General features: G+C 35.4%; 1 protein-coding gene across 1 annotated transcript in view; it reads left to right on the forward strand.

The window, feature by feature from the left end:
* AASDHPPT (aminoadipate-semialdehyde dehydrogenase-phosphopantetheinyl transferase) overlaps window positions 1-18,456 on the forward strand; it is a gene marked incomplete at both ends in the record, with an annotated part of 20,771 nt that extends 2,315 nt beyond the window's left edge. The window contains 3 exons of the mRNA XM_010192423.1: window positions 10,588-10,709; window positions 11,194-11,355; window positions 18,349-18,456. Of these exons, the coding sequence (XP_010190725.1) occupies window positions 10,588-10,709; window positions 11,194-11,355; window positions 18,349-18,456 (392 nt within the window). The remainder of the gene's footprint in view (window positions 1-10,587; window positions 10,710-11,193; window positions 11,356-18,348) is intronic.
* Window positions 18,457-18,623: the final 167 nt, after the last annotated feature.

Below are 18,623 nucleotides of genomic sequence, written 5' to 3' on the forward strand. Positions count from 1 at the left end.
CTCAGCAGAAATGTAGGAAAAACAGTGAAACTGAACTCAGTTTTTAGTTACATAAAAACAGGGTTTAGATACAACATTTAGGTCTTAGCTTAGGAGAAGCTCCTGCCAACGTGTCCTAGATTGTTGATGGCAGCAGACATGACCTCTTCCCACATCCCCCTGGGCAGCTGCACACAGCAGCTGTGTGGATTTAATTCGTGAATATGAGCTGGTGAGACTAAGTAATGCTGTCAGATCTGATACAAACAGACTTCAATGTTTTTGCCCATAGAGAGAGAAAAGGTAGTTATTCTGGAAATGCTCATGATTCCGAGGACTAAATGATGGAATTAAATTGGTGCTCTTGTAATAAAATGATACTGAAAAACCATTTATCCAGGTGACCGATCTGAAACAAGCTAGTGACAGATGGAGCCTGCTAGGATTCCTGAACATGGGTCACCATGTTCACCATTAAGGTCACACCCTTATCTGTGGCTACTTTATCCACCTCCCCCTCTTTCATCAGAGATCAAGGTATATGTTAACAGAAAAGGGGGCTATCACAGCAGGTCAGTGTATCCACAATCTGAATTCACGGTGGCAAGCTTCAGAGTGTATATAGAGGAGTACAAAATGCATCGTTACAAAATCCGTGGCTTTCCTTTCCAGTATTTGAAGTTCCCCAGCTAGCATAGTCTGTCCTGAAGTAATTCAGTTGTCAACCACTTGTATTCATCTTTTCTATCTTTTGATAAGGAGAGAAAGGAACTTCAATTCATGTAATTATGCATAAGAAGTAACAGTCATGTCAATGGGAAAGTGAGCCAACAAATAAGTAATACTAAGAATAGAATTTTAAATTATAGTCTCTAATATAAACTAAAGCTAGCAGGTTTTTTTCACCTATTTTTTTTCTGAGAAGGATATTTGTCTTGGTAGAATTTCCTTGAACTGTTTTTAGTGCTCTGGTATGAATATAAAACTTTGACTGTGCTAGTATTGTTTTATCTCATAGTTCCACTGAGTGGTGCTCTTGCTCTGCAGTTGCTAAGTACCTTATATTTCTGAGAGTGAATCCAGTATCAATCTCTTTCTCTGGAATAGCTTCAAGGACAAAGCGTTCCCTATGTACAAAGTACATTACAGTAAGTTTGGGGATTTTTTCTTTATGAATGCTTATTCAAATACAAAGTACTTCATCTTGTGATGTTATCCAACAGAATCTTGATTGAGGTCTCCAGTATTCTAGTTCTTACGTTCCTTTATAGTTCAACCAGTGAACAGAAGACGCAGTGCAAATATACAAGAGAGTATCATGCAGCTGAAAGTCTTGAGAAGTATGCTATTGAATTGTATGCTAGGATGTAACGAGGAGACCTGGTGCACATAAACATTTTATGTCACTTTTTAATCTGTGCTATTTTGTTTTCCTTAATGAGCAATAAGAAGCCACCTCTTTCCATATTACTTCTGTTGTATTATTAAAGTCTGAAAAATGAAACTCCTGCAAGACATAGCCTTCTTTGAAGGTGAAGGCAGGCCACACAGGAAGCTATTCTTAGCAGTGCAAATAGAGACACTTCTACAAAGGTTCCACAGGTACACAACAGTTTATCACTTTTTTCCCCTCTGTTTAGCATTGAACTAAATAATGCAGTGATGGTAGAAAAGGAAAATGAAGAAACTTTGCAACAAGTGTCAGCTTGGTTTAAGTGGTGTGTGGGATGTTGATTTACCAGTCACTTAAACCTTGTAAAGGAGAGCATTTTCAGGGACTTTAGGGAATAATTATAGCTTAATAAAGATTGGTTTGAGCATTTGAAAAAAAAAAAAAGTTTAGATCTTAGGTTCAAGAGCTTTTCTGCTGTACAGGTGACTTTCTTTTCAGTAATGCAATTTTTTAGCTTAGGTGAAATTACAAAGTAACAGTTAATTCCAATCTTTCATAACTGGCCTACCATCGTTCTTACCTATTGCATTACAGTTACTTTGGTCTGGACATCTCCAGTCTCAGTGTAATTGCAGAATTAAATATTTGACATGCAGTAAAATTAACTTTCTCATTAATCTTTCAGTATTATGCTAGGTTTGCTTATTAAAAGACACAAAAGGGTACATTTTATACATGTGAATTTTACAGAAAATTAATTTGATCTAAAAATACTTACCGAAATACCTTTTTTTTTTTTTAAAGAAAGTAGGCTATTTTGTACAAACACCTGATTGTTACTGTTATTCTCTGAGTCAAAGAAATATAAACAGAATCTAATTTTTCACTTTTTATTCTCATTTTGTCATTGAGGTGAGATAATGGAGGAGATGATGGAGATTATCAGCGATAAATCAGAGTATCTGTGTCCCACATGAAGCTAAATGCCATACTTCAGTTTAGCTGGTGAAGGAAAGCTCTCTCTCTACAGGCAGTTACAGATTTTGTGCTGTTTCTTCTGATGTAGGTGCACCCAACTATGACTACCATAGTTAATAGAATCATAGAATCACAGAATGGTTTGGTTTGAAAGGGACCTTAGAGCTCATCCAGTCCAACCCCTGCCATGTGCAGGGACACCCAAAACCAGACCAGGCTGCTCAAAGCCCCATCCAACCTGGCCTTGAGCACTGCCAGAGAGGGGGTATCCACAGCTTCCCTGGGCAACCTGTGTGAGTGTCTCACCACCCTCACAGTGAAGAATTTCTTCCTAATGTCTACTCTAAGTCTACCCTCTTCCAGATTAAAAACATTAGCCCATGTCCTGTCGGTACCTGTCCTTGTAAAAAGTCCCTCCCCAGCTTTCCTGTAGGACCCCTTCAGGTACTGGAAGGCTGCTACAAGATCCCCTTGGAGCCTTCTCTTCTTCAGGCTGAACAACCCCAACTCTCTCAGTTGGTCCTCCTAGGGGAGGTGCTCCAGCCCCTGATCATCTTTGTGGCCCTCCTCTGGACCCACTACAGCAGCTCAATGGCCTTTTCGTGTTGGGGGCTCCAGAAGACACAGTAAATATCTTATCTAGCAGCCATGTTTAACTTGTAATGCTTTTTTAATTGCTGCTTTTCAGCTTTTGCAATGAGAGCTTTTTTTACCTACAAAGAAATACCAAACCAGATTGTTCTTTGGAGTGCTTTTGTCTTTCATACTGTGCCTTAACTTTACCTTAAGCAAAGTTTTAATTGTTTTTTGTTTCATTGTTTTATTTCAGAAAATCTCATAGCAATTATGATCTAATCTTTGTATATTTACAAGCACAAGAGATAATTGCCAAAATATTAGCTAATGGTACATATATAGATATGTAGATGAACTGTTTGGCATGAAGGAATTAATGAAGGGCTTAGGTTAAATGTTACTTAAAATTGATTAAGGAAGTCAGAATTTACAAATATTAAAACAGATCATTTTTAGGTTTAACATTAAAACGGCTAATTTTTTTTTAACTAAGGAATCATAGTGGTCATAGGCCCTTACTCTGAGTAAAGAGAGAGGAATCTCCTTGTTCTTGTTCTGTTTGAAAATGGTAAGAATCAGGCGTCCTAAACATAATCTTAAAGAATGCATGTTATATAGTTGTTTCATTATTGTGCTTTATTTAGTTACATTTATATAAACTTTTTTAATCTGGTATTGTATGACATTTGTAGAAAACACTTGCACGTTTTGGTAATTAAGCACCAATGCCTGATAAACCATGAAAGGAAAAGTTGATATTGTGTTTGAATGCCCTCTTTGAAGGGAAATTGTTTCTTTTTAAAAAGCCAATCTTAGTCCTTTGTGGTTGTTTTCTAATAGGAAAACATAGTACTATTTGGATTAATATAGAAACAGATAGCAAAACATCGAACAGTAAAAAGGAACTTGTAGAGATTGAGGGATAAATAAACAATTAAGAAAGCAACAAATTTAAACCAGGAGCTTTTAGTAAAAATAGGAGACAAAACAAAGAGAAACTATGAGAATGCTTGGCTGGTTTTGCTGGCAGGTTTGTTGGTTGGTTGGTTTTTTTCAGAAGTGTCTTTCTGCACAATAATCACAATTTATTCCGTAATTGGTCTTTTGGGAAATTAAGTTATATGTTCAAAATGAGGGACTAAAGGGAATTGACTTTTTTTTTTACCAAAACTAAGATTACTAAAACTACAAAACTAAAAACCTAAAATTGAGCCCACGCTAATGACAGTGAGCTTTGGCTTTCCAAATCAATGAAGTCTAGCAGAAAGATATGACAGAGGGGCCAAGGTTAAGTAATTATTATATAGGTATGAAAAACTTTTGCTTTTTGAGGAGTTTCTTGCTAACACTGCCCATTTCCAGTAGCTTCAGCTCCACAGATACATGTAGTCAATATTTTTTGTATGTGTAGAAAGGCCCTCTAGGACATTATTTCATAAAATGTTTGAGAGACCTGATGGCTTGGTAGTACTGCTGTAGTGTAAGGCTAGAGATGGTCAGAAACATATCTTGTGTGGGTGCCATTGCACTAGCAACATCTGGAGGTTTTTTTGTCTTTTTTAAAAGAGTAACAGAAGAAGATACAGCTCCATTAGAGCATGTTATGTTCCCAAATGTCTATTTCCCTTAAAGAGATCTGAGCATGTTTGGCTTTTTTTTACTTTTTTTTTAACATCTGTAGTTAAATCCTCACAGTTCACAACCATAATGGCTTTATAAAAGAGAGTGTATTTTTGTTTATTTAGATTTGGAGGTTTTGTGTTTATTTTTAGAGTGATGCATTGTAACCTGTGAGTGTTGAAAGGATGTAGAGTACCTGCTGCTCTGACAAAATGGAGTTATTATACTTTAACGTTTCGTATGTTTTGTAATGGAAAACTGATTAAAATGCCATTTTTATTGAGCAGTTTACCTTTCTGCTGAAATACTGTGGCTATCTAGAGCTCTGCTAGCTGTGGTCATACAACCTTTTGGAAAGAGCTTAAGCAAGTAAAAAGTATAACCATTGACATAGACAAATTAAGAAAGGGTTTCCTATTTTATTACTGCTTATTATCTTTTTTACTGTTACTGCTTAGTTATAAGTAAAGAAATTGCATTAAAATACTTAGGGGTCCCTGAATCATATTCATGATTAAGACCCTGTGTATTTTAAGTACTTTTATTTTCTCTACTCTTAAGCAAGCTAAAACCGTGCACTTGTACCCAGGTGTGGTTATGTCAGTAAGCTCTTTGATGGCAAATACATATTACAGTTGAATGTTTGGCATAGAAAGAACACTTAAAAGTACACTGGAGTCCAAACAAAATTTGAGAGCATCTGACAGTTTTTGTATTTTCGGCATGAATGACAAAAAGCATGCATCTGGTGCAGACCATACACTACCTGTCGGTAAATTGATCCTATGGGACTTACCCAGTTATTGGCTTTTTCTGACTTTTCTTCAGTTTGGTTTGGTTCTGGTTTGTTTTCCCAAGCCATACCAGTGTCAAAATTCCTATTTCTCCAGTGTGGTTTTGGAGGTAGAGCTATCGAATCCATTATTATTCTTTCTTTTGTTTAACATTGACTATCAATCAGGGCAGCTTGCTTAAATATTCATTGCTGCTGTTAGATACAATTGCAGTAAGGCAACTGAAGCCTTAGTAGCTTCTCTAACATCGCAAAGACTTAACTATCCTAACTGCAGAGAAAATATCAAACATTATCAAATAATGTCAGTCAGAAAAAGACTTTTCCATTTTTATAATCTGGGAAATGTTGAGTAATTCAAAAGAGGCAAACGCAAATTTTCTGACATTTTAAAGTTAATGCTGCTTTTCTGAGGTACACCAAGATAAAACCTATCATCAGTAGTTACATGATGAGAATGGATGTTTAACATTATATATCACTGGGAGAATTTTGGAATAATGGCAGGAAGTGGAAAGGTCACAGAATGCAAATCCAATTTCCAATTCACACTAAAGCTGTGTGAGGTAATAGATTTAAAAACCACGCTTTGTTAATTTTCTGTCTGGTTCTTCTAAGTCATTTATCTGGCTAATTATTTGTCCTGTGTTGTCAGTTTCTAAACATCTGTACAGGGGTTAGTTGGTATTAATAAACAATTAGGACTTGGGCATATGATGCAGAAGAAATGTTTTCTCTGTATCAGTTTATTTTGGTTTCCTTTAGAGACAGCAAAACATGATGGTGTATGTCCTACACCAAAAGGATCATCAGTGCAAGAGTCTGGAACTCAAAATGTGTTCATTCTATACAGTTTGTTGGTTTGCAGGATGTATAGCTCTCCTGTGTCTCACATGATTAAGCAGATTGATCAGTTCATACTTCAGTCGCTCATTTTCTAGGCAGTACGTTTCCCATTGTCACTAGGCCCATTTGCTATCTGAAAGTAAATTGATATGCATTGATTAGATATTAGTTCCTGATCACTGACCTGTTCCTCTCGTGCAGTTCAAGGCAGTCAGGAGTCTGTTACCATTCTGGTGTTTGGTGTGTTGTTTGTTTTTTTTCAGGGGATCAGTTGACCAATGGGCTGACAGTAGTAGCTTTTACCTTTCAGTTTCCATAGTTTTGGATATAGACCACAATATAACTGGTTAGTTTGTATCTGACCAAAACAATTCACAGACTGCAAAACTGGTAAAAACTGAAGTGAGAAAGATCAGTCATCTACTGTTATCACTATTTTTGAGAAGGCATGTCATGATTTTAAAAACTTCAGGCACAACAGGAGAGTTACTATCTTTAAGTGTACATTGTATTACCGAAGTTGACTTATGATTGACTTGATGTTTGTAACAGTGTAAACAAAATACTAATATGAAGATTCCTGTATTAGCCCTATGGATAGTAATCTTCACGATTAATAGCATCATAATTTACATGCATCTTAATTCTAATTGCCTTTTCTTTTCCTACGAATGCAGCTTTTTGGCTTTTTTTTATCAAGCAGAAAAAATGGGGAAAAGTTACCTGGTATTTATCTGTTATTTCTAAAGCATTTTCTCAAATAGAACTAGGGAATATAGCGTGTTTTCGTCTTCTTCACTCCTACATCTTTTTAAAATGAACCTTTTAAAAATGAATCTTTTTATATCTGATCTGAGATTTTGCTGTTTTACAGGGAAAATACACAGCAGATTTTTTGGCTTAGTCTTTACAAAAAATTAATAAAATACCCAGTTGTCATTGCAGTGGAAAAGACTGCATTATATATTTCAATGTAAGTAGCTTGTGCAAAAAAAAACCATCCAAAAAGCGCACACACATGCACACATATATGTGCACTTATCTATGTATAGCATGGTTACTTTCCAGGTTTGATACTGTACTCGTTTTCCAGTATCACTCACTATTTTTGCTCCTCACCCTTCCTGAAGTTTCCAGGGTATTGTGTATTTTTAATTTAATAAAGAAACTTAACTTTTGGTATAGATTTTTTTAAATGTGTAGAAGACAATTTTTGAGATTACTCAGAATGTGTTTTTAAGAATCCAGTGTGCTTTAAAGTTAATTAGCAGGGAACAGTAGCTGTGTATAGGTAAGACATTGACTGCCTTCACAGCTCTGTTAATTTTACATTTAATTTGTTCTGTGAACTACTCTAGTTTCAAATCTGTATGCTGATGTGATAGAGGTGTGAAGCTTAAGTGTCCATAGATTAAAGAAAAACCAATGAAAATATATCTTGGTCTCAAGGATAAAACCTCTGCCTTCTCTTGTGAATATCAAACTAGTTTAGACACCAACTGGAGGAACTGGTCAGGGATTTGCTGGAGGCCTTTACTATGTTGGCTACTATTCCTTAAGAAGCAAGTTACTGAGTGGGAAGGAGACAAAGCTCTACCTATTCTAGGGAAAAAGGACTTTTGAAGCTAGGTCATCAACTAGCAAAACCATCTAGGTAGTTTTGTTCTAATGCAAATGAACACATAGGTTTGTATTTGTTAGGCAATACTAGGACAAATTATCAGTTAATTGGATATTATGAAAAGAAGCTATAGTATGTTTTGATTAAATTTTTAAGAGTTTGGAAATTGAATTTCTTGCTTCTCAGCAAGATGATCCAATGTAAAACCAAAAACTGCTTCCAATGTTTAGAGGTTGTCATGCTCTGTAGCAAAAATTTCTCTAGTCTACTGTAAACACACTTGAAAAATGCTTTCAGAATTTTAGCTGAACAAATGCAAGAAGAATGCGCAACAGTTTGTGTAAAGGTGAGAAAAAGAATTAATTATAAAAACATATACAAATGAAAATGTATTTTCAAATGAGGAAGAAGCAATATAGTTATGTTCAACATTAAAAAGAATAAAGTTCTTTAAAAGCTGTATAGACTTTGAACAGTATATTAACTGTAAGTTAGGAAATTAAGTGGCATGGATGAGTAAGAACTATCTATACAAAGCGTTGGAAATAGTTTTAAAGTTAACATTGATGGGAATTACCACATTCAAAATTTGGTAGCTGTTAACTTAGAATTTCATAAGGTTTATAGTGAAGTTTAGTTGATGACTGAATAGATTTAGATTGAGAATCTAAATTGGCATTTTTCTAATTTCTGGTTGGTTGGTTGGTTTTTGTTTTGTTTTGTTTTAAAACCTTTTACCCAGTGTTTTCATAGATCTACTCCTATAATACTTTTCTTTTCAAGAAAACCAGCAAAATGTGAGTGGCTGTTCCTTCAGAGTTTTAATAGTTGATGAGGATCTGTATCTTTTCCCATTAATCATAAGCTATCTGTAAAACGAGCTTCCCATTTTTCACTGCTTCCAACTCCACTTATTTTTCAAATCTCATACGAAAAACATGTCTTATCTCTCTTATGTATTCCTAAAATCACAAAACTTAATTTATTCCATTTCAGTGATGAACCTCCACCTACTGGGGGGTTAAAAAAAAAAACGATAACACAGTTATTTGATCATAAAATGGGCCTTATCAACTCAGAGAGATGAAAGACAATAACCTTTCTCCAGCTGGACAAATTTCTTTGGTTTTTTTAATTGTTTGAGGGTAGCTGGATTATCTTAAGTAGAAGAATATTTCATTTGCCTTGGTAATCCATCAAAACATACTTGACACAGTGGTTGCTTTTGTTTTTCAATGTCATAATTTTCTCTGGAGAGGAAAGTTAGTTGTGTCCTTCAATTGTTCTGGATCATTCCGTTAGCTGACAACTGCAACTGTCAACAAAATTTCTGTCTTAAGATATTTTCTTCACTTTAGTCTATAAATGAGATTGAGGGCATCTCTGAAATGTCACTGCCGTGTCTTGTGTGATGTGTACAGTTACACTTTGCAATATGATCTGGAAATGGTCAGAAGAACCTGTATGTGTGCTTTAGTGTGACATCAGTTCATTCACATCAATTATCACTGCCAATACCTTGTTTTATGTAGGGCTTAAATATCTGTAGAAGGCAATCACTTTATAGAGAAAGCTTAATACCCTTGTCCCTGGTTTCAGATAGGGAGAATGAGTATAGAGAAAAGTTCCTTGCCCACGGCCACTCAGAATTGGTGGCAGCGCTAGGGTTAGAGTCTGCATCTTTAAGCGGTTACTCAGCGATGGGTTCTTAAAAGTATTGTTGTATTGGGAGGACAGATTATGTTTTGGAAAAGATATGACTAATATTTTCTTTTTAAAATAAATATTGCATAACCTATGAAAAAATTTTGTCTCAAATCTGTGGAACTGTCTCTATCCAGACTTTTATTATCCCTACTAAAGAAAATGGATTGCTTTCTGCCATTGTCAGTTTAGCCAGACGTAAGCCCTGTTGGACAGACTGTGTGGTTTGCTGATTAATGATACGTGCCATAGGTGATTAGCCAAGTGTGTAATGAGGTCTATAGCTTCCAGCGTATTATTAGAAATGCCATTGATCAATATAACCACATGGTCTGAAGTGTCTTTTGGAAAGTAAATTCAGACTAGTGGAGAAAAGTGGTATAGTCCCTGAAGAGCTGCTGCAGAGCTACACAGCTGTGCTTATTTTTAGAGGAAGCTTAAATTTAATCTGCGGATTTGAAGGTTTGGTGGAGTTTTTTTCCTTGATATCTTTCTTACAGTGATCATGGGCATCTCCCTACCCCTATTTTTCTTGCAGAATAAATCCAAAAGACTCAGTAGGCATGTGATAAATTTGGAAGATCGTATTTCTACATGTGCTTAAAAAAGTGTTTCTTTTGTATCCCAGCATCTAAGGGCAGGAAGCAGAATAGCTTGATGAATTCTGACAAACAGCATGCTGTTTTGTAAAATGTTACTAGATCAAGCTGTCAGATGTCAAAGACTGTGTATGCTGCTTTTGTAGCTGAATATATTTTACTTAATATAAAATCAGCACTGGTTAAATACTTTCCTTTTAAAAAATGCTGAGAATATGTAATATGTTTGACTTTCATTTCACATTTTTAATGCAGTAATTCTGCTATAGGAATGCTTTTTTTCATACTGTGTCCTGAACTGTCATCAGCATCACTGTTTCAAGGCTATGGAAATTCACATTGTAGAAAAAAGTTGGTTAGTTGTTTTTTTTTTTCTTATGAGTGAGTTTTTTCTAGAGCAATAACATGAGGTAACTGATTTGCTTATTTTATTACCACTCTACTAAAATTTCTTTAAATGTCTCTTCCTAATTTATAGGTAGTAGCTCAATTCCAAATTTCTTTCGCATCATGCAGCGCCAGTTTACTGAAACAGAGTGGGATGTAATCAAGTCTATGAATAATGAATGGATGCAGCTGGATATGTTTCATCGGCACTGGGTAATACTTCTTTTTCTATTAAAATAACTGCAATGCTATAGCCTTCACATTCTCTTTTGCTATAGTTTGTTATTATTTTCATTATGTATTATTTTCATTATATACTTTTTTCTAATTGTGTTCACGTGGAGATAATATTTTAATGGGTCTTATATTTTTTTATTGTCAGAATAGCTTTGATCACCGTAATACAGTTGATGTTTATAGAAGGATTTATGACTAGTTTTAAACACATACCCAGAACAAGGTAAAGAGTTCATATCTGTATGTGCCACTTGATAATTCCAGATGTATCTTCATTATAATGCAGAAAGTTAGGCGAGGTGTTTAACTTTTTCTCCTGATAATTCCATCAGTCTACCCTCACATTTACAGTAGTGTAAGTCTTAAATGTCTTTGTTCTACAGTGTCTGCTCAGAAGTAATGTTTATAGACCATTTGAAAACAGCCACTATGAATAAAATATATTTTTTCTGTGCTTTAGGCCTTAAAAGAAAGCTTCTTAAAGGCTGTTGGAGTTGGAATTGGCTTTAACTTGCAAAGAATTGAATTTCACGTGTCCCCATTGCAACTGGAAATAGGGAAGGTATATAAGGAGACAAAAATGCTTCTAGATGGAGATAAAGAAGAAGAATGGATGTTTGAGGTAAGAAATATTCACATTTAATTTTTCAATAGTCATAAACAGTCTCAGCACCCTATGGTTTCATTGCACATTTGATTTTTTTAAATTGCAGCTTCACCCCTTTATTCTGTATAACCACACTGAATGTATATCAGTCAAAACTTGGGATATAAATCTGCAGCATTTTAAAGTATTTTTGATGATTGCAAAAACATTCCAGACATATATTCATTATAATGGCTTTTTATTTTTTCTGTTCCTTGAGTATATTTCTTGCACTCTATGAAATTGAGCCTAGGATGTGCAGGAAGTTCACTGAAGCATATTTGTACCTGACTTCTGAACAATGTCTAAGATTTTTAAGTTCTTCATCATTGGTCTAGAATGGGACTAGTGATTAACTAATGCCTTTAGTTAGTGTTTATGTTGAATGTTTGAAATGGAGGAGGTGTCTTCAGCTTTTTTGTGTTTCTTCTTGTCCATGCAAGGTAGAAACATGTGCTTTTGTGGGTCTGGAGTTACAGTGTGCTGTTTGGCTGCTGTCTGTGGGAATGGGGAGACGCAAAAAATGGGTTTTGCTTAATTGGAACATTAGTTTGGGCTCAATCCTATCTCTGAGTGTTGAGTTTTGGGGTTTTGTTTGGTTTTCCATTTTGAAAGTTATTGAGGCTTACCATTAAACCATCTATCCTGTTAGATTTGGTAGGAAATTATCAATAGCACCAAGTGCAAAGAGAAAGAGCTGATTGAGACATGGTTTAGTAGACTTGGTAGTGTTAAGTTAATGGTTGGACTTGATCTTAAGAGTCTTTTCCAACCTAAATGATTCTATGACTTTATACAATGATCTCAAATTATTTAATTACTCTATGAAACCAAGCTTTTAAAAAAATAAAAAAAATCACAGTACTATTTCTCAGCACCTCAAAGGCACTTTGAGGCAGCCACTTAAAACAAAGGAAGAAATGCAAAAGGTGGTGTGACTTTAAAATTGCTTGTAAAAGGCACCTTGTTCCAGTAAATTTTTGCAGCTGGTGTTTAGCTGAGTAGTAATTCACAGAATAGTCAAGCGCTCTTCTCAGAGTACTTGGTTTCCATTATGCATTTACATTTTGAAAATACCTACATTCCAATACATTGTTGGAGACAGCTGTTCCAGTAGAGCTTGTCTAAATTATGAATTTCTGGTGTGTGTTTTGTGTAGTAGACAAACTACATGTATGGTATGCATGTCGTAAAAAAGAATGAATGCACCAGTAACGTTTAACTTGTGGCATAAGTTGATGTCTTCACAGTTCATTCCTTTCAACATTTCCAGCCACAATTGATTTTGCGTTATTTTAAAATGCTACTGGTACTAAATCAGCCCTCTTACTGATATTGCTGTCCTCTCTAGGAATTGAGTATGTTGTGAAATTCACTAGTTGGAGCTATAGACTGGCAAAAGAAGATCTTAGGAAAGGCTTTGACACATCTTGTAACGGAACACTTTCTGCTAGCAGTGTAACTGCCAAGGAAGCATCTACCTCTTTTGATTGACTTCTGGAACTCCTAATTTTGGTCTTTGATGCCACATGCCTGTGGTTGATTGACTAAAATAGCCTGAAGGCAATGATGTAGATAGCTCCCTGTATTACTTTAATGCTTTCTAATGGTTTTATTTTTTTCCCCTGTAATTACTGCTAGAAGCTTAATTTAATTTTCGTCTGAGGAACGTCTCCTTTTCCATGCTTGCCAAGAGTGCAGTCTTCTAATGAGGCAGATTGTAGTATTTCAAAGAAAGTGTTGATAATCAAGTTTCACTTAAATACAAGCTCAGTTGGGATACTGTTTCATTTAAATAACAAAATTTATTAAATAAAGTTCAATTGAAAAAAAATAATTAGTTTTTCAGTTACCAATACCTAACCTTAAAGTTAAGCATCACTTTCTTTTGTCTTCTCCCGAGTTTATTTTAGGTTTGTGCCCACTTTCTTACTTACAAAAATATTTTTGGTTTCTGTATTTGTCTTTGAGCAAAATTCTTGTAACAACTCGTTAACTGAAAACACTAATTTTGAGAAATCTGAAAGATTCACGCAAGATAAGTCATTAAGAATCGCCTGTAAGACTGCCTGTTACAGGTGTAGTATTTTCCTTGTGTTCCCTGATGTGCTGAGCTTGATTGAGTGAACTTTTTCTATCAAATAAGAAAGTATAATGACCTCACTTCTACTTTTCAGATCTGCCTATATCTTTATGACAGAAGATGATCGAAAAGAGCAAGGCTGGTTAAAAGCCAATTATAACATATTTTGGATTGTCTTATTTCTGTTTTAAAGAGAATCTAATCTACCAAAACCAGAAGAGAGTAATAAAGTATTTTTTTAGCCATTTAAATTACACAAAATATTCTGAAATCTCCTTCAGAAAGTACCATGTAATATATAGTACTAATGAATCGTAACAAATCCAATTTGACACTGTTCAGACACTCTGTAACTGTTCACATCAAGAGCAAAGCCTGTTCTTATTGGAGATAAAATTTTCTGTGAACATTAAAAAAAGATTATTTTTTTATTTCATTGCAAATACCAAATGAGCAACCTTGTTGTAGACTCTTTGCAGTCCCTTTACCAAGAATTTAGTTTTGTTTTGAAGTCTTTCCCCACCTCCACTCCTCATATTTTTGAGCTTAGATAGAAGGCAGTAGCTCAGAAGCATCCTCTTGTTTGATCTTGATGGATTGATTTAGCTTTAGGCACTTATTTTCATACAATACTCTAGAGGCTGTTACTCAGATTCCCTCCAACTGTTTTGGAAGGAGTAGAGAAAAAATACACTAAAACTTAATTTAAAAACATACATTTAGTTTTAAGATATGTCTACTGTGTGTGTTAAATATGCTTTATTCAGATAAGCAGTGCAGACTTTCCTCATTTAAAAAAGGTGAATTTGTTTAGTAATAATTAAAAGTTTACTAGCCCAGTGAAGAGTGATACAGTATATGTGTCAGGGTGTTAATTTTAGGATGGAATAATTATTATGATGGTGATGGTTGTTATGGGTAATTCTATATGCTCTGTGTACTTCCTTTGTAGAAAACAAACTTACAGAATGAAGTACTAGTTAATTTTAATAAAAGTGAAGGAAGTTGATTGATTAAACTATAAAACTTGTCATAATTGTTAAGATATGTATCTATATATATCTATATAGTATGTATATAAAATAAACTTATGTTTATCTGTAGCAGATCTGATATGTGGAAAAAAAACAAAACCTGAATTACTGATTTGCAAAGTGTTAAGTGTATTTATGACTCCTTCCTTATTGGTACCATATCAGTTTTGTACAGTTAATCAGGAAGAATGGCTGGATAGCACTTACTGGAGTCTGTATTAAAGAAGAATCTTAAATGAGACATAAGACACTTATATTCTGGTCTTTACCTCAATTCTGGATACAACCAGTTTATAAAGGAAGCACCCAATTTATCTTAAACCTCACTCTAGGATTAAGAATTGCCATGCATCACTGCTGGTGCAGAAATAATTGTTTGCTTTTTAAACAACAAATATTTGCTTGGTTTGTCTATATGCAAATTACTACTTTCAGAATATGATTTTCAAACTGAGATTACCTGGGTAAATTTGAAACATATTTAGTAACTGCTGTTGGTATGCAGCTGTCGTGGAGTCTTTCACCCTCAGTAAGAAAAGTTAATCCTGTTGTATTCTAAGGAATAAATGGGAATGAAAACTTTTACTTCCAAGGCCAGCTAATCCAACTGGATTACACAGCAATTGGTTCTGCTCACTGGGAAGGTTTGGTTCCCTCATGAGCTCTCTGTTGTGGAGTGGATCCAGACTGATTTGAATCCCAGACACATCATTCTGCTGAGCCTCTGAAATGAGGTCGTTATGAATCTCTGTGTGCCTGTGGCTTGAACAGCTCTAGTACCACTTTGGTTCTGTGCAGAGAAAAACAAATTCTGATCCATTATATGTTTTCTGGTTTCTAGAGAGGAATCTTAACAAAACAACCTCTTTACCTGGGAGGAATTCTGTACGCTTGTCCTCTTTGTCTTTTTGTTTAATCATCTATTTCCATTTAAGAAGTTGGATTTATTTTATAAGCTGGTATATCAATATCTCCAGAAGATTAGGGAAGCAAGATGATTTGCTGTTTAACGTTTTTATGTATTTCATTAACTCTGTACCTTAAGGTTTTGGCTGGCCGCTAGTAGAGGCCAGGAAGGATCTCCTTCCCCTCTGTATTTGGTTTAGATTTACTTTTGTTGTGGTTTATACAGTTGTTCTATCACCCGATGACACCTCCCCACCTGGGGAGAGCAACTGGGGAAAGGAAAGGAGACCCATGGGTTGAAATAGAAACAGTTTTAATAAAGGAATAACAAAAGCCAGTTTTAATAACAGTATTAATTAAGTAGACAAGAGTTCTACTCAGCTGATACAGTGGGGTAGTAGTCCTTAGGAGTAGAATTGCAGGCAAGTCCCTCTTGGGATGGCAGCCATCGAAGGAAGGGGACTGTCCCCAGCAAACTCCCCAATTTATAGTGACCGTGACTTTTATGGTATGAAATAACTTTTGTTGGTAAGCTTGGGGATCAACTGCCATGGATTTCTGCTATCCTCCCACTTCTGCACCTGTTTAACTCAAGACTTTGATCATCACCTACAAGTGCTGGCTGAAAACTAAGTCAAAGTGTCTCATCATTTTGTTCCCATGAAATGGAGCATTGTAGTCCGTAGAAATGCATCTTTTCTGAGTAGAAAACTGATTCTAAGATTCTGCCCCAGTAAACCAGGACAACATTTTTCTGAAGCGGCAAAGATAAGATGAAGGGCATTGTTTGTTATGCTTTATTGTAAGATGCTGAAAACTCCTTTGTGACCACAGAGGATGCATGAAGTAAATGAGATGAAACCTTCTGAATTTGTTACCCATTGGGCAGAGTCTCTGCAGGGGGATGGTCTCCGTTATCTAAAGAGGCACTGCCTGTTAAGTGCTGCTTTATCTATAACATGTTTTTAGTTGCACAAACAAGAAGTAATACATATGTTACGAATTTTCTCAGCGTTTAGCTTAAAGCTGTAACAGTTTTTCGCAGAATTCTGACTACAGATGTAGGCCGCTGCTGAATGTGCTGTACTGTGTCCTCTGTTCTGATCAGGCTTTAACCTCTTTAATGTGCAAAAATTGAAAGAAGAGGTGAAAATGAAGTGATTAAAACTGGATGTAGTAATTTTTCCATCTAGACAAACGCAAAACACTGCCACCCTAGAACTGTATAAACTGTTTTGCAACACTTTAAACATAAAATTTTCATAGCTTTTTTTATTTTTGAGGATGTTATAGAAATGTGTGTGAAGTATACAAGTGGTTAGATTTAATCAAACCTGGAGTAGCTTTCTTTATGCTTGACTTATTTTTAGTCTTGTTACCCTAGTAAAAGAATGGAAAACCTAGAAAATTACTTCATAGTAAGTACACCTATAGCTCTTGCAGTCATGGAAAACATCACTTACCCTGCAGATAATGTTAATGCTCCTCATGTTCATTAAATATTTCTCCTAATCTGGACAGAATTGAAATAGTCAATTTTTTACTAGCACTTTGCAGAAAGGTAAAACAATGTGAGCTCAATGTTTTGTTTTATGTAGGTGAGGCGTACAAAGTTTACTGCTAAATCTGTCACATGGACACAGTTTTGGTGCCGAAGAGATCAGAATAGAGACACGGTTCTACTCCCACACCAGCACCTCTCTGCCAAGACACTCACCTCTTTGCCAGTGAAGTCTCCCAGCCTTACAGTTGCACTGCTGCAGCTCATGACTACAGCAGCTGCTGTCCTGGCTGAGCTGGGCTGAATGGGTCTGAGCTGAGCATCTTGGCACTTTTTATAATATACGGACTGGTTTGGGAATCACAAAATGGTATCCTTGCAGGCGAAACCTTTGTATAGTAGATGAGATGTAGAGAAATCTAATGCAGAAAGACAGCATTGTTTTAGAAGGCATTTTGCTTAGATTAAAAGGGGTGGAAAAAAGTAACCAACAACCTGTTAGAGGAAATAGGACATCATTATGCTTTCGTTATATTCTAATATAGTGCAGTTAGAGTATTTCCCAAGGAAATGGAAATTGGTGGTTAAGTAATAGCTCCAAGGAGAATATCCATACTACTAGCTGATTTTCAGATAAAATAGCAAAGTTATCCATTTTTCTAGGTAAAGTTTTGTTATTCTTGATTTCCATTTTAGAAATTTTATGCAGAGATTATTTGAAAGGTTTTGGATAAAGAGGCAGTGAAAACATTCCTCTTCTCCATTTAGATACATATTTTTAAAAATTCAACAGGATTCTGACTTGACCATAGAATAAACACTTATAAATAAAAATGTTGGGGTTTTTTCTGAAATTAATTGTTTAGGATGAATTCTTAGCCGTTCTAGAGGAAAACAGTTTTAAACAAAAATATTACATAGATAAATCATATTGCTATATATCTAAACATGTTTTTTCAGAGTAGCGGTCAGGCTGCCGTGTCAGAAATTTGAAGTTGTGATCTTACATCCTGTCTGAAGCCAACAGTGAGAGTCATTGGTTTAAGTTTACACATACATTGTTATTTTTCAGAATACCCCAAATGTTCACGGTTCATCTCAGTGGAAAACAGATAGCTAAGATGGGTTATATGGCTTAGGACTTAGAAGGCACTGGTAAAGGAATGCTAGGATCACAAAATGGAAAATAAATATCTACAAATGAGTGAGATGATGGTACCCTATATTAACCAGTTTGGCCCTGCTAACTTTTTAATGTATCTGCATCTTTGAGCTCTCCAACAAAGCTGCTAAAAAGGACTGTTGCTTTTGGAATGTCATTAATTTAACATATTATAAATAATGTTCTGGTATTGTTCTGATCCATATTCTTAACATTTATATAGTCTTTTCTGGAAAGAGAGTAAAGAAAATGCATTTACATTGTCATTTTCCATCTTTTCTAGGAAACCCGGTTAGATGACCATCATCACATTGCAGTGGCTCTTGGGAGACAGTCAGGATTTGGACAGAAGCATTCTGATGTAAGAAATTATGAAGCACTTCAGATCTTGGTAACCAATCACTTGAATGTAAACTTTATCTGTTGCTGTAGCTAAAAGTGTGTTACCTCAGATGCTGGGCTGAGGAGAAAGCTTATCTTAAGCACAGTATTAATCAGATGGTTTCTGAACTGTTACCTCTAGTTCTGTGCATATACACCAGTGCACGAAGTATGGGC

Source organism: Mesitornis unicolor, unplaced genomic scaffold (genome assembly GCF_000695765.1).
Source record: "Mesitornis unicolor isolate BGI_N332 unplaced genomic scaffold, ASM69576v1 scaffold21619, whole genome shotgun sequence".
NCBI classification, from domain to species: Eukaryota; Metazoa; Chordata; class Aves; order Mesitornithiformes; family Mesitornithidae; genus Mesitornis; species Mesitornis unicolor.